Source organism: Vicia villosa, linkage group LG4 (assembly GCF_029867415.1).
Source record: "Vicia villosa cultivar HV-30 ecotype Madison, WI linkage group LG4, Vvil1.0, whole genome shotgun sequence".
Taxonomy (NCBI): domain Eukaryota; kingdom Viridiplantae; phylum Streptophyta; class Magnoliopsida; order Fabales; family Fabaceae; genus Vicia; species Vicia villosa.
The window spans coordinates 176,825,987-176,851,869 of record NC_081183.1 but is presented as its reverse complement, the minus strand read 5'-3'; the positions used below and the strand labels follow the sequence as shown (position 1 = coordinate 176,851,869).

Sequence of the window (25,883 nt, the reverse complement as noted above, 5' to 3'; positions counted from 1 at the left end):
AAGGTCAAATCATCTTGCATGCATCAAGTTCTTGAAGCAAAGTTCAAAGAGCAAGTTTGGGGAATTTGATCATTTTCATCTCCATCCTTCATGAAAATATCAGTTTTGAACTCAAAAGGTGGGGTTTTTAATTAGCCATAGCCTTCAGAGAAATTCTAATGTTAAGGATGTGTAACAACCCAAATAATATGTGTCTAGAGTCATACTATCTTGAATGCTAAATTGGTACTGAGTAGAATCATAACATCTAATTGAGATCAAATACATATAATAAACAAGTAAAAGGCAATACAAATGTACATGATAGAGACATCTGATACAAGAAAATACTACAAATAGATAATAACACAACAAAAACCATAAATAACTTTTGTCTTCCAAGTATCATAGACATCGTGCCTTTATCTCCTTCCAAAGTTGAGCTAGCTGAAATATTAACATGGGGTGAGATACAACTTTTCTCAGTGGGATTCTCCTATATTAGGAGTGAAAATTCTAGTAACACACGCTCGATGTCAAACTGGATGTTATGACATCCATAATTATGCAGCACAGACAGTAATAACAAAACAACATAAAAACAATAAAGAACACACAAAATTGTTTACCCAGTTCGGTTCAAACAACCTACTCTGGGGGCTACCAAGCCAGGGATGAAGTCCATTATTAGTAGTATCAATTCAAAGCTAAACTCCCCCGTTTACAACTTCTCACTTAATCACTACTCAATGACCCTTCTACCTAGGTTCTACCTAGATATGGAATATCTCCATTCCACTCCCCCTCAATCACAGCAGTGATTACACATAAATAATTAACAATTACAGATAGAAGACACTCTTCAAAAACACACATTGATCTGCTTAAAAGCTTCAATCAAGAGACACACACTCGTGCTTAAAAGCTTAGAGTGACATTACACAAACACAAACTAATTCCAACGCAATCATCAAGGACAATTGCTTAGATCACACGAGACAGTTACAGAACAACAGTTCTTCACAATACACAGTCAAAGATAAACTACTCCATAACAATTATCAACATGATAATTGTTTGGATCACAAGCAACACGCACGATGGAAACACAGAGAGTTTAATAATCTTTCATGCTGAAAACTCTACCTCTGAAAGTAGGATTTGCAGTCGATATATAGTCAGCTTGGCAGAAGGACTTGGGCCATGGGCCTTCCATACATAAATTAGGGTTACCCTTGTTAACCTAATTTCCACAACATTAGGATGATCACATACGTTGTGATTCGAGAGATTTTAGCACAAAACAAACATCGCACAATATATAGTTTCCTAAACAGAGACCTGAGATAAAAAAGGAAACCTCACAACTAAAAGATGGCAGCTACTTCTGTCAGATTCCAATGTCAAGACATCAAGCATGACATCCATTGAAAAGTTGTATTGACTCAAACATACAATCCTGCATAATTCCACATACATACACCATAAATGTTTTACCACAAACAGCCAATTTAAAACATCTTCAAGGAGTCCTCTCAGCTATAAGGTGTCCTAACAATCATTTGTGACTCTAGTGAATTATTTCTTATGGGATTTCAACAAATCCATAGGTACCAGGGACAAGCCCCGAGCATGAGGGAGTATTTTACCAACTACAATTTATTTAAGGCCATATGTATACCATAAAAGCAATTGAAAATATGGATGCCATGAATGGGCTAAGTGGGTAATTCACCATGATCAGTCAAGGTTATTACTTATTCATTATCCTCGCTCAATAAACCTAAAATAATTTAACATCAAGTCTTTTTTCAATCATGTGGTTCCTTACCTTATTTTCTCAAACACATAACATGATTCTCCAATGATTGGTATAACGTTAGTGATTAGTGGTTAGTCCTTATCATTAATTATTGATTACCACTAATTTAAGGCCGAGGTGTAGCCTAGAAGCACCTGAAACTAGAATACTTTTTAGGCTAAGTATGAAGTCTTTCATTATTCACGGATACTCTTAGTAATATCATGATACCTATCATAGAAGAACGTAGCCGGGGCGAATAGCTGATTCATAAGTCGTTGGAATGTAGTCGGTGCGTTTGTAAGCCCGAAAGGCATCACTAACCATTCATAATGGCCTTAGTGAGTTATAAAAGTCATTTTTTTCCTGTCCTCCTGCTTGAGAAGTATCCGGTGATATCCGAACGAAGATCAAGCTTAGAAATTTTTTTGCCTTATGTAACTCTTCAAGTAGTTCATCAACCGTAGGCATGGGGAAACTGCCCTTGATAGTTATCGCGTTTAAAACTCTATAATCCGTACAACATCTTCATGTGCCATCTTTCTTTTTCACTAAAATAATTGGAGATGAAAATGGACTAAGACTTGGTAGGATTATACCTTCTTCAAGCATCTCCTGCACCATCTTTTCGATTTATTGTTTCTGGCTGTGTGGATATCTATATGGTCTCACCTTGGCAGGTTATGCTCTCTCTTTCAATAATATCTCATGACTCAAATCTCTCTTGGGAGGTAGACCTTTAGGTATTTAAAATATCTATTTGTATGTATGCAACAATGTACTCATTCGGTTTCAATATTAACTGGCATACCATTCCAATTGTCCTCTAGAATCGTTGGTTCAATCTTTTGGATATTGAACCGCTCACTAATTGCATCCATATGGTGTAATCTCTTGAAGAGATTTAGTTGGGCTACTATCGGTTTGTTGCTAACTTCACCTTGCAATTTTACAAACTTGTCATCAAGGTAAAATTTTAACATGGAGGTAGCATAATCAGCTACATGAGGTCCTAATGAAGCCAACCATGGTGCTCCTAAGATAACATCATCCCATGCTACCGGCAAGAGATATGCAGGCACAATAATCTCGATGCCTTGTATTTTCAGAGGCAGTTTTTTGACCACGTCTTCAGTCTTCATATTCTATCCATTACCAACCAAGACCTTGCACCCTTTAGTTGGTTCCACATCTAGATTTAGGCAGTGTACAATACGTGGTTGAATAAAACTGTCAGAACTTCCTCCATCAAGCAGGATAGAAACATTAATAGGACCAATATAACCCTTAAATTAGATAACACCCATTCCTGTGGCTCCATGTAGGACATTAAGAGATAAATGATGCTCTGTCATCTCTTCATGTAATTAAAGTGAGAATAATATTTATTTTAAAATAATCTATTTCTAGAGTGGCATTAAATGATAAAATTACAAGACCTGAATCTTAAATAAATTGAAAAAAAAATTGATTTAAAATTTATATAAAGTTAGTATTTGTGCATTTTTTTAATGTAAATATTTTTTTTATATTTTTTAATTAAATAAAAAAATATTTATATACTATGCGCTATTTTAAATTCAAGATATCTAATATTTTGATAAGACAACGCATATAATAGATTAGTCAATATAAACTTTTTTTAATTGATTATGACAGGTGAAAATAACTTTTTATTTATATTTTTAAACGTTTTTAAGAAATAAATTGAATATCATTTTTGTTAATTTTGTAATGAATTAAAGTTTAAGCCTCATCTTTTTTTTATTCAATAAATTACTTTTATTAAATAAATAAATAAATAAATAAGGTAAGTAAAGTAACAATGATTAATTAAAAAAATATAATTAATTAAAGTAAGACTAATATTTATTTTAAAATTAATTTCTGAACTACATTCATTGAATTTCTGAACTGCTATTAATTGAATATTTATTAGGTTATTAATGTTTCTTGACTGGATTCTGCCTTAGTTTCTTCTTTTTATTTTTATATTATTAATTTATTTATTTTTCTATATTTGTCTTTATTCTTTTAAAAAAAAAATAAATTAAATTAAAAGACATGAATCTAAAATAAATTTCATTTTTAAGACATCGCGTGGCTCACTGTTGATAAGACATCGGACAAACAAACGACTTCGTGTCTGTCAATAAACCCATCATCTACTTATTTCGAAGTTCTAACTCTCACTCTCACTCTGCAACTTTCTTCTGAAATGGAAGAAAAAGAGCCTCTGATTTCCATCACAAAGACAAAGGGAGGTTTCAGAACCTTACCCTTCATCATAGGTATGCATGCAACACTATTCATTTGCTGCAACAAGTTTATTCAATGCTTTATATAATCACTTTGATTAAGTCCTTTTGGTTATGCAGCAAACCAGGCGTTTGAGAAAATGTCTAGCTATGGAATAATGCTAAACATGGTTCTGTATCTTACTAGACATTATGGCATGCAAGCTGCTCAAGCTGCCAATGTTATCCTCCTATGGTCAGCAGCTAGTTATTCCACACCAGTTCTTGGTGCTTTTCTTGCTGATTCTTACTTTGGTCGTTTCACTATCATTGCCTTTGGATCTTTTCTCACTTCCCTAGTAAGTTCCTATTTATCTTTTCTTTTTATTTATAACAGTCACCGTAGCGTAAAGGCTTTCGCGATTTCGGTCTATGCAACTCTACGATACTGATTGCGGTTGTCTGCGGTAGTCGCATGTGTATTTACCTCAGTTTGTTTTTGTCATAAAAACGATAAATAACGGTATCGCTATCTGTACTTTTCGATTTGTCTAGGCTGTATTTTGAAATCTTGGTTATTTATATAATATGTGCCATATGTCACATTGTAGGGAATGCTACTTTTTTGGCTAACTGCTATAATTCCAAACCTAAGTCCATGCGATAAATTAACTATGATCTGCAACTCTCCAACAACATCACAACTTGCATTCTTATACTTTTCACTATGCCTAATGTCCATTGGAGCTGGTGGTGTAAGAGCCTCTTCCTTAGCCTTTGGAGTTGACCAACTAAACAAGAAAGAAAGAGACGAAGGAATCGTAGAGCGATACTTTAATTGGAGCTTTGCTTTAACAGGAGCTGCAGTCTTATTTGGAATGACTGTTTTGGCTTATATTCAAGAAAATTTTGGGTGGATTGTTGGATTTGGTGTTCCTGTTGTTCTTATGTTTATAGCCATGCTATCTTTCTTTTTAGCTTCTTCACTCTATGTTAAGGTTGAACCTAGAGGGAATGTGATTAATGAGTGTGCTCGAGTCGTTGTTGCGTCTTACAGAAACAGAAACCTCACCTTACCATCGCCAAATGTCTCGACTGATGGCATGTACTATTATGAGAAGGAATCGGAAATGCTTATGCCGAGCGATAAACTAAGGTATCGAATTTATGAACAATTCAAATGTCCAATGTTGTAGTGAATCACAATCAAAATCCTTAATCTGGTTCTGTTTTGAGTGTACTGATAATTAACTGGCTTTAGTGTTTGATTTGATTTGCAAGGTTTTTGAACAAAGCATGCCTTATACAAAATCGACAACAAGATCTTACACAAGATGGAAGACTCAAAAACCAATGGAGCCTTTGCACAATAGATCAAGTAGAAGCATTCAAATCAATAATAAAGATCATTCCAATTTGGATAACAGGAATGATAATGTCTATAAATTTTGGTCAAGGAACATTTTCTGTGTTAGAAGCATCCATCATGAACCGCCGCATAACTTCAAACTTCGAAATCCCCGCAGCTTCAATGTCAACATTCTTGGTTCTCTCCTCAGTATTTATGCTCATCTTCTATGACCGTGTTTTAGTCCCTTCTGCTTCAAAACTAAGACGCTCGCCCACACGCTTACGAGTAAAACAAAAAATGGGAATTGGACTAATAGCAACATGTTTATCAGCATCTTCATTGGCCATAGTTGAAGGCAAAAGAAGAAAAATGGCAATAGATGAAGGGTTCACAGATTTTCCACAAGGTGTTGTGAAAATGTCAGTCATGTGGCTATTACCAAGACAAATTTTTGATGGTTTTGCTGAAGCTTTTAATGGTGTTGGACAAAATGAGTTTTATATAAGTGAGTTGCCTCAATCTATGTCTAGTATTGCATCAACACTTTCTGGTTTAGGTTTGTCATGTGGAAGTGTTTTGGCTAGTTTGATTTTGAGTGTTGTTCAAAGTGTTACTAAAGGCGAGGGAAAGGAAAGTTGGGTTTCTAGTAACATAAATAAGGGACATTATGATTACTATTATTGGGTTATTTTTGGATTCATGTTGGTTAATTTTATGGGTTATGTTTATTTTTGTAAGGTTTATGGACCTTGTAAGGGTGAAGAAAATGATGGTGTAGAAGAAGGAAATTAGGAGATATATATATATATATATATATATATATATATATATATATATATATATATATATATATATATATATATATATATAATGATTTTTGGTTGAAGAATCTTCTATTGTTTTATTTCAAGTTTATTATTCATGATAAAAATGGTAAAATGAAGTTGGCATCTAATAGTCTTTGAACCATTCTAGTTGTACTCCGAGTCTTTTCTGGGACTGTCTTCTTCTTCCCTGAGATACATATCGGGCATTAGGATCAACATTCTATTGATGACAGGCCATAGTAGAGTCTATGTCAGGTATCTCATAGGGAGATATGGCAAAGAGATCTGCGTAAGACATTCAATTAGCACATTTTTTACCTTACCTCGGAGGGGAGTCCTGCTCCTATCTTCACTGATTGGGAAGGATCGTCGTTAAGTCGAACGACCTGAAAGTCTCCATCCAGAACCAACTTTATCTTTCCGACACCGCTGTGGTGGAGATGAGGTTATACACTTTAAAATCAGATATTTGATTGACTAGAAAAGGAAAAAAATCTATATCTTACTTATCATGTTGCCTACAAAAATTTATCAATCACATTTAATAACATACACAAAAAAATAGATTTTTAAAATAGGAGATAAAATTTTGATTTAAAAAAGAAAATTGAGGATTAAAGTGAATTAAGTCCTTATTTTTTTAATATAATTTGGTAAAATTTATCATTTATTTTTATCTTGCCAAAGTTTTTTTATTTGTTTTCTTTTTCATATTTTTTGTATTTGTTTGTAAGATAATTAATTAAAACATACTTTATAGTTATTTGAAATATTTTCCCCTTAAAAATGCCTACATTTTTTCTCTATAAACTACTAAATTTTTAGAAACTGTTTTGATACAGTTTCTATTTAAAGACTGAAATCACTAATTTAATTTTACCAATATACGAAAAATATAGATTAAATATTAAGGTTCATAAAAATGTTTTGCCAATATGAGACAGAGTGAATATTATAGGGACATTATTAGCAAATTTTTATGTAATATTTAGTTAGGACTTAGGACAAATCTAATTTAATTATAAACTAGCCCATAATATGTCAATAGATAGACTAATTAAAATTTATTGTTGGAATTTCTAAATCAACAACTTAGGAATATAATTAATAAGATATGTTTATTCTGTAAAGCAAAAAATGTAGAAAAGTAAAACAAATGTATCCAGTTGAGAAATAATGGTTACATTGAGCATGTTATTTTAAAAAATAACAATGGTGGCAATAAGGTTTAAAGACATAACCTTGGAGTATATTCTAAGCACTCACCATTAAGTATTTCTAGTATATATATATATACACACAAAATTAAATTAAAAAAAATCTCCATATTTATTATAGATTTGAAGAAAACTGATGTCTAACTCTAAGCCATAATTTTGAATCATAAGAATTGAGAATGATCTTATTGTATAGTCTTCAAGATATGATTGTGACTTGTGGAAGATTGTTGTGCCTTCACTTCAAATCTATCAAACTTGCGTTTATGGATTGGTTTTGAAACCAAGAAAAACTCAACACCACGTTGAATGAGGTTAATAAGAATAAGAACTAAACCCAATTCAATATCACCCTTTACAATTTCAAAATACTCATAAACAACATAGAAATAATGATGCAAATCTATTAGAAAAATTGAGAAGAGTGCTATGGAGAATACAAATAAGAGAAAGAAAAAGAGGATGATGATAACTATGAGAAGAAGAAAGAAAACGAATGAGGCATAAAGAAGAGCTAAGAGAATGAGATCTAAGTTTGGGAACATGTTGAATATGATTTTGATGAAAGAAAGTCATGTTGGATGTTAAAGTAAGGGAAATGAATGAGGAAGTTCATGAAGGAAATGAGTGAATTTAGAACATATTCTATGCTTCCATTAACATTTAACTACTTTATTATGTGTATTGTATATTGTATGCTACATTTTACAATATTAAAATGAAAAAGCTAAGGAGGAATAATTAAAGGAAAACATGGATTGGGAAAGATGATACTTTTCTTGTTTTAAAATTTTGTTAGATTTTGAAGTCACAAATTTAAAATTGATTCCTTTTTATGTATGTGCCTTCGGCTCCATCTTTGCTTTCTCTCAAATATGTCTCTTGTGTGTTTGATTATAAGTTGAATGGTGAGAATTGATTTCGATATGTAAATATTTTTTGAGTTGAAATGTTTAGATACGTGAGTAGTAGAAGCGATTTTGGGATAATGATGATTGAAATTGGTTTTGAACGTGCAATTATTTAAAGGGTTAATAGTAGTTTATCTCCTGTAATATGAGCGTGTTTCGGTTTATCCCCACCATTGCCAAAGGTAGGTTTTGGCAACAGTTTTGTTGAAAAAACCGTTGCTAAAAGATAAGGAGGGGGAAAAGCAAAATTCGCTAATATTATAGGGGTGAATTACTATTAGCCCTTATTTAAATAGATTTTAATAGGAAAATTTGTCATTGCACTTATTTATATATATATATATATATATATATATATATATATATATATATATATATATATATATATATTCACATATTTGCGGTGAAAACCCCAATATACTTCTATACTTCGGATATGCATACCTGAAGACATTTTTTTTTTATAAAACAAATGGTGACTTCGCATATGCACATCCAAAGTAACCTTTTAAAAAAAAGAAGGTGTCTTCGTCCAAAATATTTTGGGATTTTTCACAAAACGCAAACAACCACCCCCACTGTTACATTCTCTTTGAACACAAAATTTTCACTTAAACCCATTTGTACCAAGTTCCATTCAAAGCATTTCTACTCTACAACTTCCATTCAAACATTCATAAAGGCTCAAAGCTCCATTCAAGTTGTACTCAAAGCTTCAAAAATTTGCAAGTTTCCACAACTTTCCTCTCTATGCTTTATATTATCAGGGCTGTTAGAAATTAGGATAATGTTGTAGGTTGAAGTTATTGTAGATCAAGGATAGTGTTTAGATGGAAAAATTGGATTTTGGATGAGTTAGGGCAAGAAATAGAAGTATGTCAAAAGGAATGTTTGAAGGTGATTTCAGAAGTGCATATTCGAAATCACCTGTGACTAGTTTCAGATATGCACTTCCAAAATATGCTCGGAGTTGTTTTTTTCCTTTCAAATATGTTTCATACTCTTACCAATGTCATTTTTTCAAGAAAATGACTGACAACCAGGCACCGACCGATCGACTTAGATAGGGAAGACAGACACAGACAACCTCAGCTCGGCGCGAGAGAGTCGCACAACGAGGAGTGACTTGGGGACGAGGTCGAGTCCGAGTCTAAGTCCAAATGGATGAGGCGCATGCAGGATCCTCATCTACACCGAGAGGTCGGTTGTCTCGGGCGTCTTCCTCTCATTAGGTTAGTCGGGAGGAGGAGGAGGATGTGGTACCTGACAAGGAGGAGGTACCTGAGGTTCACCCTTCAGACATATATGTCTTGCTATACTATCATGACCAAGCCACTCGACATATTTGAGACGGCGAGGTTGTTTTTTAATTACACATTTTAATTTAAACGGTTTATCTAGGATCCAACAACAATTAACATTCTTGTTTTTTTGTTGTTATTCTGACAGGAACGGTTGCCTATAAAATCCGTGAACCATTCGCGGAAAATATTTGATCTATTGAAACCATAGGCTGAGTGGTTTAATGATGTTGTTCTGGATCTGGACTTGGCGGGTTATGTTGTACCAAATATGTTATCATAAGCCATGACATGTAGGGGCATTTTTCTGTTGGGGAGTTGACGATCACACTGTATGATGTGGCCTGTCTGCTCCACCTGCCCATCAAAGGGATGTTATTAGATCATTCACGGATACAGAGGGTTGAGGCCATCGAGTGGATGGTGGATTATCTGTGTATGGATCCATATATGGCCGACTGTGAGTGTGTTAGCTGTGAATTTCGAGCAAGGTTTAAGAACATCATATTCTAAAATAGCTTGAAATATGGCTTTATAGAAACTATTTATTTTTTGGATATTTTATCTTATGAAGACTTGATACGTCGAAGTAAATACAACTTCAAGTTTGTAAAGTGGAAAAATCTTGAATATGGAGAAGTATGCTTCGACAGCTACGTTGGATCATTTCAAAAAGGGCTTCGAGCGGAAAGAGTTTGAAATTTGAGTTTATGTATGTTTGCTAGAAGAACACGTGGTATCATCAGATGATCCTTTCGTTTAAAATATTTAACGTGGCACTCATCTATGTAGAGACCGTTAGGGTCAAATCATTATAAATAGGAATATTAGATTTTAAGATTGGGTGTGTTTTTCACATTGTATACAAAAATCACTCAAATACTCGAAGTACCGGCGCGGGAGAAAAAAGTCCGTTGATCATGTATGTATGAAAACACTATTGTTTTCTTTACTCTAAAGTCATTTATGGTTTTATTAATTCTAGTCTTTCGCCATTTACTTTTCTTTACTTTCAATCAGCCCTTTTACATCTTGTCAAAGTCTTTGCTTTCCTACACTTTATAATCTTTACAACCCATTTAGATTCAACTTTTATACTTTACCCAGTACTTTACAGTCGAAGGTTTCTTCTTAATTCTTAGACAATACTTAGTTTCTTTTATAGAAGACTCTTATTCTTATTCATAAATCAGAAACATGACCACTTACGAAATGAACTTAGAGAATATTAGAACTTTGAGACACATGTCCTAGGATTAATCTAGTCGATCCTGCAAGTTACCAAATTAAATAGTTTGGAAGACTAGCGGTTGTTTATCAGAACTGGTAAAGAGAGTGTAGGTCGACGAATGGGGGCGCATATCCGGTTCTCCATCCTGAAGGAGATTTATGAGCACCACTTGGTGGCAGAAGCTGGAGCCGAGGATGGGGGGGATGTTGTTTTTGTGGAGTACCATCGAGCCTGTGCTTTGCGATGTTGGTTCATGTTCTTGTTTGGCACGTCCCTCTTTATTGACAAAAATTCAACCTACGTGGACGTGACATACCTCCGGTACTTTATTGATTTGTCTATAGTTTAAGGTGGAACTGGGGGTACGCCATTCTGGTATACCTCTACCAGAAGCTGAATGAATCATGCAGCTAGAGGACCAGACAGTTGACTGGCTCTTGCACACTCCTCACGGTACATTTAGTTTTTAATTATATCACATTTAATATGTTATTTGTTAACGTGTACTAACATCACACGCTGAGATCTCACTGCTATCTTTCAGGATTGGCCGCATCATTTGGTGCTAGAGGAGTATCGGCGTACACGGGCCATCAAGAGCTGGTACTGTGTAGATGGATACTTGACATGATTTTATCAGGTGTCACATTCTATCATGACACCCGATTCTCCTAAGCGTCCACCTAGGCCAGCGCACGATGAGCTCTTGGAGAACTAGCAGGCCGATGATGACCATGCCACTGATCTCTTGCCGATATGTCAGCGGATACAGTTGATTGGGCAGGAGGCATTGGACAGAGGGATCATTGAGGAGGGCGGTCCATAGGCGTTTTCCATAATACAGAGGATGGTTAGTGAGGCGTCCGATGCGGCGACGTATACGCGGCAGAGGAGGTCGTAGGGAGTTCACATAAGGCATACTCAGTAGTAGTAGTAATAGTAGTAGCCTTTGTTTTATTTATGAATTTTTTTTGGTGTTGTAATATTTTAACATTTTGCACTTATCCGAACAACTATTTCTATATTATGATATTGCTATTTTATCTTAGGCTACGTATTTTTTATTTCCATTTCATTTTGTTGGATAATAGGAGATATTAATTTTAGTTGCTACGATGCTCCGATTGTAACAATGTAATTTTGTTGTTTTAAAAAAATTGAAGGACTCAAAGCACATTTCAGATATGCATATCTGAAACTGGTTCATGATATTTTCGGATATGCATATCCGAAATATTTAAAAATGTGAAAATGGTGCCTTCGGATATGCATATTCAAAATATTTGAAAGTGTGAAAAGGATGCATTCGGATATACATATCCGAAGGGCATTTTGAGAATTTTAGGAGGTATTTTTCATCTTATATGGATGTAATGAAAAATTCCCTTTTAATAGAACATGGTTTGGACAGGTACAATTTGGAGCCTCTAAAACATAGGAGCCTCTAATTTAGGGTTGAACTTCATTAATTATAAACATAATTATTTTATATATAATTTTCTTGCAACTATTTGTAATATTACAATTCTAGCGCAGTTTTAAGTCAAACGATTGAAATAGAATGATTATTAGTTGATCTAGTAGTAATTGATGTTGGATTTGATAGAGAGGATTACAGTTCAATCTCTTAGAACTGCCATTGAGAGGAGGCTAGAACCACCCTAAGAGCACCCACATCGGTGAATTCCACACAGATTTCCTATAATTATGTAAGAATTTTCTGAATAAATACCAGGCATGGAGATGCAAATTTGTGCAGGAGGTGCTCTGCAGAGCACCTTGGTATTATGAAATAGGTGGAAATTTTTGAATTAAAAAATAAAATTTAAAGGAAAATAATGTTAATATATTAAAGTAAAATATAAATTTAAATATATTGTAAGATCATTGGGATCCATTTTAAAATTTTAGATGTGTAGTATGGATATTTTAAAAATGTAGTTGAGTGATTTAAATAATTGAAAAATTTGAAATAATATATTATATTAAGTAGGGTCTATTTTAATCACCAAATTAAGTGGTATAGATGTGAATGTTCTAAACGATCTAATAGATTAGATACTGGTTATGAATAAAATAAATAAATAATGCTGAAATAATCTGGTAACCAGTATATTTAATGTAATATTTGAATTTTAAAAACCGTCAAAGTAACACCAAAAACTGGAATAAATGTTAGTTAATAGTAATAGTGCATCGAATTCTTAATCATGAAGTTTTTTTTATACAATACTCCCTCCGTTTTTTATTATAAGTCGTTTTGGAAAAAAAATTGTATTTAAATATAAGTCGCTTTACAATTCCAATGAATAATTAATGCTACTTTTCCTATTATATCCTTAAATATTTATTATTCTCTCTCCTTTCAATTATATAAATTTATCTTCCATTGAAGGATAATTTTGTAAAAACCTTCATAATTTCTCATTTTCATACAACAATTATTATTTTTCTTAAACTGTGTGAAAAGTCTAAAACGACTTATAATAAAAAATGGAGGGAGTATATTTTTAAAACTTATTATAAATTTAGAAGTTAAGAATTTTATCTCTTTTTTTGTCAAATTTTAAAACATTTTTTTGTCAAATAATTTTATCTATCTTTAATAACCCTTTTAATTTTATTTTTTAATATAATATTTAGAAAATATTAACATTTTATAATGAATACTTGAAAATTTATACAATCGACTTATTTATTATTAAAATTTTTATGATAAAATATGATACGTTATATTTTTTTATGAGTAGCGTGCAATAACAAACTGGCCACAAAGGAAAGGCTCCATCGGTTTGGTCTCATCAACAATAACACTTGCTGTTTCTGTGATGACAAAGAAACGTTAAGTCACTTGATGTTCCAATATAACAAAATGCAGGAAATCTATAGATATGTCCTTAACTGGTTACAAGTGGACCATAACCCTTCAAGATAGGAAGATATACTCAGGTATTGGAGAGAAAACAAAGAAAAAGGTAGCGAGAATATTGAGAAATCAAAGTTGGTTTGGTAGTCCTATTGATAGTCGTAGAGTTGATCCAAAAATTGTTGAGAATGTCATATATAGGTGCTGGATGAATCATAAGCTTAGGCAAGGTTAATTTATAAAATCTATAGTTGATGTAGTTCTGACTTCTTCACTAAGGTTAATTGTTTTCAACCCATCTTGAGTGCAAAATTGTGGTGTTTCAGACTTTTGATCATTTAATTGCACATGATTATTATTCATTTGAACTCCAGGAGGCATAGTGCGACTAGTTGATTAGGATGAAAAGTGTTGATAATGATATGAGTAATTTTTAAAGTGTGGATTATTTTGTTGATTTGGTATAAAAATAGGATTTTGGAATTTTGAGTAATGATGTGAGTTTGGTTTACTGGATGCATTTTGTTGATTTGAGATAAATGATGGAATGCCATAATTTTGCATGAAATTGGACCAAAAATTATGGTGGTTGGGGTTCAATGGCAAATGAAATGTGTAGAAGAAATTTAGACTAAATATAAATGAAAAATTTTGATAAATAGAAATGGTTGATCACTTATTTATTCTCAAACTAGATTTTATAAGAAATACAAATTAGTAAAAAAAAAGTAATGAAGAGTGCAATGATTATTCTTGCAACGGTAACAATTTGAATTTGATTTTTTTTATAAATATTTTAATCCAAAAAGCTGCTGCAAAACGATAAATAAATTAAAAGCACTATTACATTATTTGGATACTTGGTTGTCTAATAGTACAACATTTATATTCAATTATCCATACCATTCTGACACCAATGGTACATGTGGACAAATTCCACCCGCGATATTTATGCTCTAATAGCAACTGATAATCATATCTTAGATACAATACTATATAGGACTTGGTTGATAATTTTTTTCAAAAAATATCTGAAGAATTGCTTTTTTTTAAGCAAGTAGAATGTTGATGATAATTTTATCTTGAAATTGTATTTTCATCTTATTGATTAAAATATGACTATTTTTATTTTATTTACAACGATAAAAATTTCAATGTTATTAATGTTTTTTATAATTTAAATAAAAAATAATTTTATTCATATTTTATATTTTTTATAAAAATGTTATTTTTAATATTAGAACATAACTCCAAATTATTTGAGAAGACTCTAACTTATCTTTCCTTTTTTCCTTTTTTGAATACTATGATTCTTGATGCTGTTACTAACCTTCATTTTATCTTTTTCTGAATTGTAATATAGTAGTATTGTTCAAGAGTCTCTTGATTTCATTTTATCTTTTTCCGAATTCTAATCCCTAGTATTGTTCAAATGATTTTTGATTTGCTTTGTAAGTATTAAAAGAAACCAAAATCAACTTACTTTCTAAAACCTACAATCTCAACCAATAGTTACTATACGTGCTTATGGCGTGAATGCTTAAAATTGTCATATTAGACAAATCCAAATCCCAAATAACACACCATGCCACATGTTAGAATCATTTTATTTTCCAAATTTTCCAAATCAATTTTCCAAATCAAGAATCATGCGCATTTACTTGTATTGTATTATTGTACATTCTATTTTTTGTCTTTAGAACTTTCATACTTGCACTCCACCCCACTCCACACATGTAATGCACCCCACTTCACACCATCATATATAATAATGGTGCTGTCACCAACTCAACAAACTCATAATTAGTAATTACAATCTCTTTCATTTCATCATAACCCTAATGGATAATACTAGCTATTTCATATGCTGGATTTTATGCATACTTCCCCTAATCCATAGCCTAACCCCACAATCTCCAATCCAATGCAACCAAACAATCTGCACTCTCCAAAACTCCTACGGAACATGGAACGACCGCAAACCATGTTACGCTCTCAACGTAACATACCCAACAACCGAACAACAACTTCGTTTAGCAGTTGCCCACGTTGTTCAAAACAACCTCAAAGCCAAAATTGTTACCAAATTCTCACACACAATCCCATCACTCTCATGTCCAAAACAAAATACAAATATTAATCATGCTTTTTTTATAAGCACGGAAAAATACAATTCCGGAATCGAAATCGATGCGGACAATTTGGCTGTGACGGTTGATTCTGGTGTGAGGCTTCGTGAGTTGATTGATGAGGTTGAGAAAAATGGGTTTAGTTTGGTGAGTGTGCCGTATTGGGAAGGGGTGACAATTGGGGGTGCTGTTAGTAGTGGTGCACATGGGAGTTCTTGGTGGGGTAAAGGTGGTGGTTTTTATGAACAGGTTTTGGAGATTAGTGTTGTTGTTCCTGGTTCTAAATCTGAAGGGTATGCTAAGGTTTTGAGGTTGGATGAACATAGTCCTTTGTTTAGTGCTACTAAGGTTTCTCTTGGTGTTTTGGGTGCTATCTCTAAGGTAAACTTTATTTTGTTTAATTTCATTTTTTATTTATTTACTTGCTTTTCATGTGTTTTTCTTCTTTTTCATACACTTTTAGTAAAGAAATCATTAATATATTTTGAATTTCGAATTTTTTATAAAATAAATAAATAATGTTATATTAATTCCGTTAAATCATTTCGATTGATAGTTGTAGAATAATCAGATGCAAGAAGAGTGTTCGAACCTCGGGTAGAAAAAATGAGATATTTTTTCTTTTGGGGCTAAATAAAAAATAAAAGAATATTTCTGTTGCAGTAAAAAGAAAATTTGATTTTACCAAAACTTGCTATGCATGGAAGAAAATTTGATTTTACCAAAACTTGCTATGCATGGACACAACCATAAATTTATATTCTTAGGCACAACCAATAAGAAGAGAGTAATTTTTAATTTATTTTAATTTTAATTTTGTTTTTAATTAGATTCATGAGGTGGTTGAGATTATGGAGGAGAGAGAAATTTCTTAATTTATTTTTTAATTAATTAAAATTATGTAATTGATTATGTGTAAAACAATTTTTTAGGTCCGTGTCCACCTAAGAATTTTCCATAATCTAATTGGAATGTATTAAGCAAAACACAATATGATTATAATCTACTTAAAGAATAATCAATATTTAAGTAAAAAAAGGGAAACTTATTATTAATGTAAAGCTGAACACAATATTAAGCTGAACACGATATTAAGCTGAACACGATATTTAGGAACACTTTTCTAATTAAGGTTTAATTCTTTTTTCTCTTTTTTACAAAAAAGTTTTATTCTTTTAAAAAAATAAAAGTTGAAATCTGAATTTCCGATTTTACTCATATAATCAAGTTAAGTGTGTGACTGACGGTATATTCACGCCATTTTTATTAATATGGTTTTGATATACTCTCGTTCCAATTTATAAAAAGTGAATACAACTTATTTATTTTCTTTTCAAATTATATGAAAAAGATTAATTTTTTAATTTTATTTAATGATTTTATATATATATATATATATATATATATATATATATATATATATGTATATGTATATATATATATATTAAAGTAAAATTAAATGAAAATTGTATTCACATATTTTCCCTATGATCGGGTAATCACTAAAAATTCTTTTTCGATCTCGTTATAAAACTTTTAGTATACTTTAAATTATTATATTTAGTTTTTCTATAAGTGTTATTTTTTACTTATAATTTAAGATGGAAGAAGTATAATATTACCAATTTTAAAAATATATTTTACAAAATTTATACATTTTAAAATTATAGTAATGAATAATTCATTTTTATTACTTTGGATTTTCAAGTGGCTCATACCATTTAGAATGCCAAACAATTGTTATTGCAAAAAGTCAATCACTATATAGAATGAGTTAAGTTTTGAAAGTCATGCAATTGGAATTACAAAAAGTCAACCATTATTAAGAATCAAATTGAGAATCATCTTAAAAGTCAAGGCAAGAAGTCAACAATCATATCGAATGAGTTAAGAACCGATTTGAAAGTCAAGCAATTGGCATTGCAGAAAAACAACCAGTATTTAGGATCGAATTAAAAACCATCTTAATAGCCAAGCAATTGGCATTGCAAAAAATCAACAATTATATCGAATGAGTTAAAAACCCTTTTGAAAGCCAAGCAATTGGCATTCCAAAAAGTCAACCACTATTAAGAATCGAATTAAGAACCATCTTAAAAGCCAGACAATTAGCATTGCAAAAAGTCAACAATTATACCGAATGAGTTAAGAACCGATTTGAAAACTAAGCAATTGACATTGCAAAAAAAACAACCACTATTAAGAACCAAATTAAAAATCGTCTTAACAGCCATCAATCGGCATTGCAAAATGTCAACAATTATACCGAATGAGTTAAAAACCGTTTTGAAAGCCAAGCAATTAGAATTGCAAAAGGTCAACCATTATGCCGAACGAGTTAAGAACCATTTTGAAAGCCAAGCAATTGACATTGCAAAAAGTCTACCACTATATCGAATAAGTTAATAACCGTTTTTATATTATGAACAAATCACAAATTACTCATGTGTTTGACATAATTGTAGGATTTGTAAAAAAAACAACCATACAAGTTGATGTTCTAAAAATTACCATTGTTTAATGAACAGGTAAAGTTATCAATTGAGCATAGGTTCAAAAGAAGCATAACATTCAATTTCACTGATGATACTGACATCGAAAATGTGTACATAGATCATGCAAAGAAGTATGAGTTTGCAGACATAACATGGTATCCATCAAGACATACAGCTGTTTACAGATATGATTTCAGGGTCCCCTTAAATGCCTCTGGTGATGGAGTTTTTGATTTCATTGGATTTCAAGCCAACTCCATTTTGATCCCTGAATCTGTCAGAGGAGCAGGTAAATAATTATATCTCGATATTTTTCTTACAATGCACTCCGAGGAGTTTTGTGGTGAAAGCTTGAGTCCTGAGAGCGTGCGTCTCAGGTTCCAATCCCGACAGATACAAACAATTTCATCTGTTAGAACAAATCTATACAGAATTTTGTTCTGACTTTAATCAGACGTCCCGCAAGTAGATGGTGGGATTGATTCGCAATAAGTTATATTTGTCTGTGTTTTTTTATAATATCAAAACTACGATTTAACTACATTTGCAATTTAAAATCTTAGAATGTTTCTTAAAGTATATATAAGTATGACATAACATATAAGCGTTGTCACGCAGAAAAATTGCTGGAAAAAACAGGAAACTCGAAAGGAAAATGCTTAACAGCATCAACTACACTGGCATTCAAGAAATTAACAGCCAATGGTTTAAAGAACAATGGCCAAATCTTCACCGGCTATCCTGTAATTGGTTATCAAGGAAAAATGCAAACTTCAGGTTCGTGTTTATATTCATCAAGAATTGATACATCATGTGCTTGGGATCCAAGAATCAAAGGACTGTTCTTCTATGAATCAACAGCAATTTTCCCTGCTTCAAAATTCGGAGACTTTATCAAAGATGTGAAAAAGCTAAGAGACATAAATCCACAAAATTTCTGTGGCATAGACAACTATAACGGAATTTTGATACGTTACATTAAAGCATCAGAAGCATATCTAGGACCGTCCGAAGATTCTATAGTGATTGATTTCAATTATTATCGCGCAAATGACCCGTTTACGCCGAGACTAAACCAAGATGTTTGGGAGGAATTGGAACAAATGGCATTTTTTAAGTATGGTGCTAAACCACATTGGGCTAAGAATAGAAACTTAGCATTTCTAAATGTGCAACAAAAGTATCCTAAGTTTAATGCTTTTATTGATGCTAAGAAACAAATGGATCCTCAAAATGTGTTTTCTGGTGATTGGTCTGATGAGATTTTGTATGGGAAGGAGTTGGTGAAATTTGATGGGTGTGCTTTGGAAGGAATGTGTATTTGTTCTGAAGATAGACATTGTAGTCCTCAGAAAGGGTATCTTTGTACTCATGGACTTGTGTACAAGGAAGCTAGAGTTTGTAGGCTTTTATCAACTTCTGTGAGCACTGATTCACTTCAATGAGATAATGATGTATTCAAGCAGTTTGAAGCAGTTGAATAAAGATTTGATTAGTCACATTCTTACTCTAGAAAGTCAAGTTTAATACAAATTTGAAATTTGTGAAGCCAAGTTTTCATGTTTAGTTTGAAATGTTGTAAGGGTATATCGGATTATAATTTTCTTTGTAAAAGGTTTGATGAGTTAGTTAGATAAAACTTCATATCCAGGAGAATGTTTATAGTTTATAGAGGTACATTCATATTTATGAGTAAAATAGATGTTGAATCATAACTATGTGATTTCACTAATCACTTGAGTAAAAATAACAAATTGGATTTTCTAAGAATCAAATACTCTATTCTCAAGATCTCAAGAATATGATAGTCACAAGAATTCGAGCTTTTATAGGTCTATTTCAAGATGAACCAAATCAGCACAATCACACATCCAACTTTTAGAAAGAATAATTAATGCATAATAATTTGCCACACTAAAGGCAAACCAATGATGAAGATGGCTCCTTATATCTGGTTGAAGGAAAAATAACGCGACACATTTCCCTTCAATGACGAGATCAATGTCAAACCAATATTGAGGTGGTTTCAAATGTCAACCATAGATGAAAAGTTTTTCACATTCCTTATAGAGGGATCATGTTTGTCTACGGTCGCACATTCTCGCATTTACGCATTTGGCGTGTTATCGGACATTGGATCAAGATCAAACGGTTAGAATTTAAGTTTAATATTTTTATTTTAAGATAAACTAAAAATTATATTTAAATACAGACCGTTTGATCTTGTTCCAACATGTCAAATGCATGAATGCATGGAGTGACTGTAGTGATTTTGAGTTCCTTAAAAAGAGTCACCCTATGATGGTTCTCAAACTTAGAGAAATGTGTTAAATAATGGATTTGGTTAGCCAAGACATTCATATTTAAATTTACAATGAGTTGAATAATTCCGAAGATTTTATATGGTCTAGTCATGTTAAGACAAAGGTTGAAACATATGATAAAAGAATTTTTCATTGAAGTGTTTCAAAGTCTCAAAGTATTGTTTCTTTTGGTGCATGTGATAGGAACATCCTGAGTTTAAGACTCAACTCTTTTTATTCTCCAAACTCGATATCACTAGTGTTTCAACACTCACATAATCATCCTCATCTAAGACAACGACAATTTGGATAGAATAAACGTTGCATATTCTCTTTGGTCAATCCTCATTAAAGTGATCAATTTTCTAACAAGTAAAGCATTTTAACCTTGACTTATCAAAACTCATGAATTCAGACACTTCCTATGTTTACTTCATCCTATTGAGACCTCAAGACTTCACTAATAACGTAAATCTTGAAATCTTTTACCTTTGATTTTCCTTTTGGATCTCACAGGCATCTGAACTTCATCCAAAATAATATTTTTCTTACCATAAAGAAGGGTGTCCTTGAAAATCCCATTAAAAGTGATATGCCTTTGTTTTGCATGTTACTTCTAAAGTGATATGCCTTTAATAAGGACAACAATTTTTTATGATAACTGCTAATGTATAATGATGAAAACTAGTCCTTAATGACAACGTCTAAAAGTCAAGCATAAAGAGGTTTAAACGGCTAAATATGAAAACCAAATTATTAAGATTTGATGGACTTGACTATCTGATGATGACAACCAAATAGAATCTAACTCAAGCTTCATCTCAAGTGAACTCACACAAGTGTTTACAAGAAAGAAATATCTAACAAGACTTGAAATATATGAAACTCTGCCTCGACACGTCTGAGTGAACATATTGTAAAAGCATAAAGGGCTTTCTTGTAAAAGTACATGGCTAATCCCACACAAACAAACAAGTTTTCAAACTTAATTTCTTAAGAAAACATTTTCAAAAATTCTTTGAAGTCGTGCCAAATGAGTTGTGAGTTGTAAGAAAACCGATGAGCAAGTTTTTGCTCTTACCAATTGATTGACACTTCTTCTAATCAATTAGGATAGTTCAAAAAAGCGTCATAAGATATTAGGACAATATCTTAATGATTTTTAACAACTAAATATCTTTCATTTTCATTTTTAACTTAGTCATCAATTAATTTGAAGGCAACCAATATATTGGTGGTTATTGCCAATCGATTGACAAGTCATAAATGAACCTAAAACTTTTTTTGTCAACCTCTAACCTATAAATAAAGGTCTTTCCCACATATTTTCACATCCAGAAAACAAGATTTCATTTCTCACTTTTCTCCATCCCTCGCTATAAAAAATTCTCTTGTTTATTTTCTCTCACTAAAAATTTAGTCGTAGTGCTTTTCAAGAAAGTCATTTTGTGAGTGAGTAAGCTATAACTTTGGAAGGATAGTTTTGTAATCTCATTAAGGAGGTTTATTTTTAACTTGGTTGAACATTTTATCCAATTAGAGATTGTTTATTTGGGTTAAAATGCAATTCAGTAAAAAGCTTTTGTTTGAGGATTGTGTGATCAAGTCTCCACTTAGGTTCTTGGTTAGCTAGTGATAAAATCAAGTTTAGATTATAGCTTAACCCGTGATAAAACCAGTTTTTCGGTTTGCGATAAAATATTTGTTTGGAAGATTGAAGACTAATTGTTCCAAATTTTTGTGTGAAAATGAAACTAACCGCTTTGATCCATCGTTTGGAAGAAAGACTCACCGCTTCATTCCTTGTTTTGTTGTTTGGTTGGAAGTTAGTCATAAACTTCATTTTCCTTGTATAAGGGAGTTCGAGAGTTCATCCTACTAAAAGCTCTCAAGTCTATTAGATACTCTCAAAACTAAATATTGGGGACACGACTAAGTCGTTTTTGACTGTCCCTGTATAATTATGGTGTTCTTGTATCTTCTCTTAAACTCCTTATTTTTCGTACTTTATATTCTACAATTTTATTTTTCTGCTGCTTAATTAATAAATATTTTCTATAAATATTTTCAAACTTTAATTTTGATTTGAAAAGTTTTAATCCAATTTTTTTTAAAACACACAATTCATCCCCTCCTGTGGGCGAAGTTACATGTTCAACAATCCTTGTCTTCTCCATGAATCTTCATCTCATATCATCCAAATCATTAATGATTTTTGTGAGATTTTATCAACTGCTCCACTACAGATTTGTTCTATGTCATTCGGAATAAGTATAGTTGTTGTTTCTCACGTAACATGTGAATCAAATATTTTGTCATATACAATGATTCGTGCTTTGCCCATATCGAAGCCACAATGTTCTCCTTGTCGAATTCCCTTAGAATTTTATCTTTGAGGCACGAGATAATGATACGCTTGGCTTTTTTCACCATTTTGGTCTCTCTTCTTGTGTTAGATGTGCACACATCTATGCTTCATCCTTCAATGCTTCAATACACTCTTGTTGTGTTAAGACTGCTTGCAAATTCATTTTCATCAACCAAAATCATTGTTTATGAAAAACTTCTTGATATTTGAACTAATGGTACCCACTTGTAAACAAAACTCATTTGTCTCATGGTGGACACCACTTGTTATGTTATGAAATTAAAAAGTTAAATCATACCAAACTTTTGTTGAAATTTAACCTTAATATTAAAATCATCAAGAGTAAAACACATGTGAGACAAAGAGCAATGACAACTAAAATAAATAACTTTAAACAACACACTAACATGTTAAGAATGGAGGCAAGTGCACAACAAGCAAGAGGAAAATCAAAGACAAGAACACAAAAAAACTTTTTTACCCAGTTTGATTATACTGATCTACTTTAGGAGAGAGAACAACTATCCAAATCACCATACTTCCAAAGATTACTACAAGAAATTACGAAAGAATTACAAGAAAGTAGTCACCTAAGTTCTAAGCACAAACCATATTTTTTACACAAGTGTTTCTAAATCTCCTCAACTCTCTTTATATATATGAATCACACAAATCCAAAGTATTTAGAAGTGATACCCGATCCTTCTAGATACCTCAGAAGTTTTCGAAATTCAAAAGAACACAATCATAATAATTTCTACTCATGTCTCTCAAGTTTCTTATAGGATTGTCACCTCCTTCGCTATCTTTCATACAATATTCTTAAAGTTGTAAAAACAAGAATAATAAAGATACATATTTATAATATTAGAATCCTAATGGGTCAACTGATCTGTAATCTCAAATTATCCATTGGCCAAACAAATTGTTGACTAGTCAGTCAATTAATCGTTGAATGAATCAACCATTGACCAGTCAATATGCTGACTATTGACAAAGACAAACATTAATCGTTGACCAATCATTGACTTCTAACCGAAAGTCAATCATATTGAAAAATGCTTTTTTTCTTCTCTTCAACACTTAATGTTTTAAGATTTAACCCTCCATTAACCTAAAAAAAAAATTAAATTCATCTTTAACTCATGAAAATGCCTCACACCAAATAAGGCCATCTTTATACCATCTTCGAAGTTGAATTTAGGAGAGTTAATTCAAGAAAATCTACATAAAATGTTTTCCCATGATAAACCTTTTATATATTTCTTTTATAACCAAGAAACCAATTTTTATTAAAAGTCATGTAAAAGGAACCACTTGAGCCAAAGACCCAATCATCTTCCATAATACTTGTTGAGTTTTTTTTTTTTTTATCAAAACCCCTACATTTTCATATCCTTCAAAAGAAATAGAGGCATTTTCATAGTCATCATCATCACTATCACATTCGTTCTTATTTTTCTATTTGAACATTCATTCTTGAAAGAAATGAACTTCTTTCTTGAAAATAGTTAAAGACATATAGGAATTTTGTTTGAACACGTTACATAACATTCCTAACTAGCATAATTAAAAGTTAACGCTTCAAATTCAATTGAACTTTTAACTAATAATTTTATTTCAATGTTGGAAACATCATGAGAACATCGTTAAATTTTAGGGTTTAATTTGATCCTAATAAGGCAACACACCTAATTTTTTATATAAAAAACCATTTTATTTCAACAACTTTAACTTATCTATAATATAAGAAAATTAATGGTTGTGGAAAAGTCCAAAATACCCTTATTTGATTTTTTGCCACCACATTAAAATTATGGTTTTTTGGTCTTTGTACCATAAAGTTCTTAATTTTATTATTAAAATAATACAACTCTTATATTTTATCAAACTTATCAAATCTCTCTCTATTCTCTATTTTTTTCTCTTTCATCACTTTCTCTCTTCTTTATTCCAAAAAAAACTATCAATCCATAATATAAGAAAATTAATGGTTGTGGAAAAGTCTAAAATACTCTTATTTGATTTTTTGCCACCACATTAAAATTGTGGTTTTTTTGATCGTACCATAAAGTTCTTGATTTTATTATTAAAATAATACAACTCTTATATATTATCAAACTTATCAAATCTCTCTCTATTCTCTATTTTTTTTCTTTCTCTTTTATCACTTTCTCTCTTCTTTATTCCAAAAAAAAAAAATATCAATCCATAATATAAGAAAATTAATGGTTGTGGAATAGTCCAAAATACACTTATTTGATTTTTTGCCACCACATTAAAATTGTGGTTTTTTTTTATTTATGCCATAAAGTTCTAAATTTTATTATTAAAATAATACAACTTTTATATTTTATCAAACTTATCAAATCTCTCTCTATTCTCTATTTTTTTCTCTTTCATCACTTTCTCTCTTCTTTATTCAAAAAAAAAATCTATCAATCTATAATATAAGAAAATTAGTGGTTGTGGAAAAGTCCAAAATATCATTATTTGATTTTTTGTCAACACATTAAAATTGTGTTTTTTTTGTCTTTGTACCATAAAGTTCTAAATTTTATTATTAAAATAATACAACTTTTATATTTTATCAAATTTATCAAATCTCTCTCTATTCTCTATTTTTTTTCTTTCATCACTTTCTCTCTTCTTTATTCTAAAAAAAATCTATCAATCTATAATATAAGAAAATTAATGGTTGTGGAAAAGTCCAAAATACCCTTATTTGATTTTTTGCCACCACAATAAAATTGTGATTTTTTTGTCTTTGTACCATAAAGTTCTAAATTTTATTATTAAAATAATGCAACTTTTATATTTTATCAAACTTATCAAATCTCTCTCTATTCTCTATTTTTTTCTCTTTC

The 25,883-nt window shown here is 31.5% G+C and overlaps 2 protein-coding genes across 2 annotated transcripts; both read left to right on the top strand.

Moving 5' to 3' along the window:
* Positions 1 to 3,917: 3,917 nt before the first annotated feature.
* On the top strand, positions 3,918 to 6,178 carry LOC131600398 (protein NRT1/ PTR FAMILY 1.2-like). Its single transcript, XM_058872562.1, has 4 exons — positions 3,918 to 4,071; positions 4,159 to 4,376; positions 4,629 to 5,173; positions 5,299 to 6,178. The coding sequence occupies exons 1-4, from the start codon at positions 3,999 to 4,001 to the stop codon at positions 6,158 to 6,160; spliced, it is 1,698 nt and encodes a 565-aa protein (XP_058728545.1). The 5' UTR covers positions 3,918 to 3,998; the 3' UTR covers positions 6,161 to 6,178.
* Positions 6,179 to 15,367: 9,189 nt separating this feature from the next.
* LOC131596088 (L-gulonolactone oxidase 3) lies at positions 15,368 to 19,929 on the top strand. The gene is made up of 3 exons (XM_058868646.1): positions 15,368 to 16,231; positions 18,379 to 18,634; positions 18,964 to 19,929. Exons 1-3 carry the CDS (start codon positions 15,563 to 15,565, stop codon positions 19,788 to 19,790), a joined length of 1,752 nt encoding a protein of 583 aa, XP_058724629.1. The 5' UTR covers positions 15,368 to 15,562; the 3' UTR covers positions 19,791 to 19,929.
* Positions 19,930 to 25,883: the final 5,954 nt, after the last annotated feature.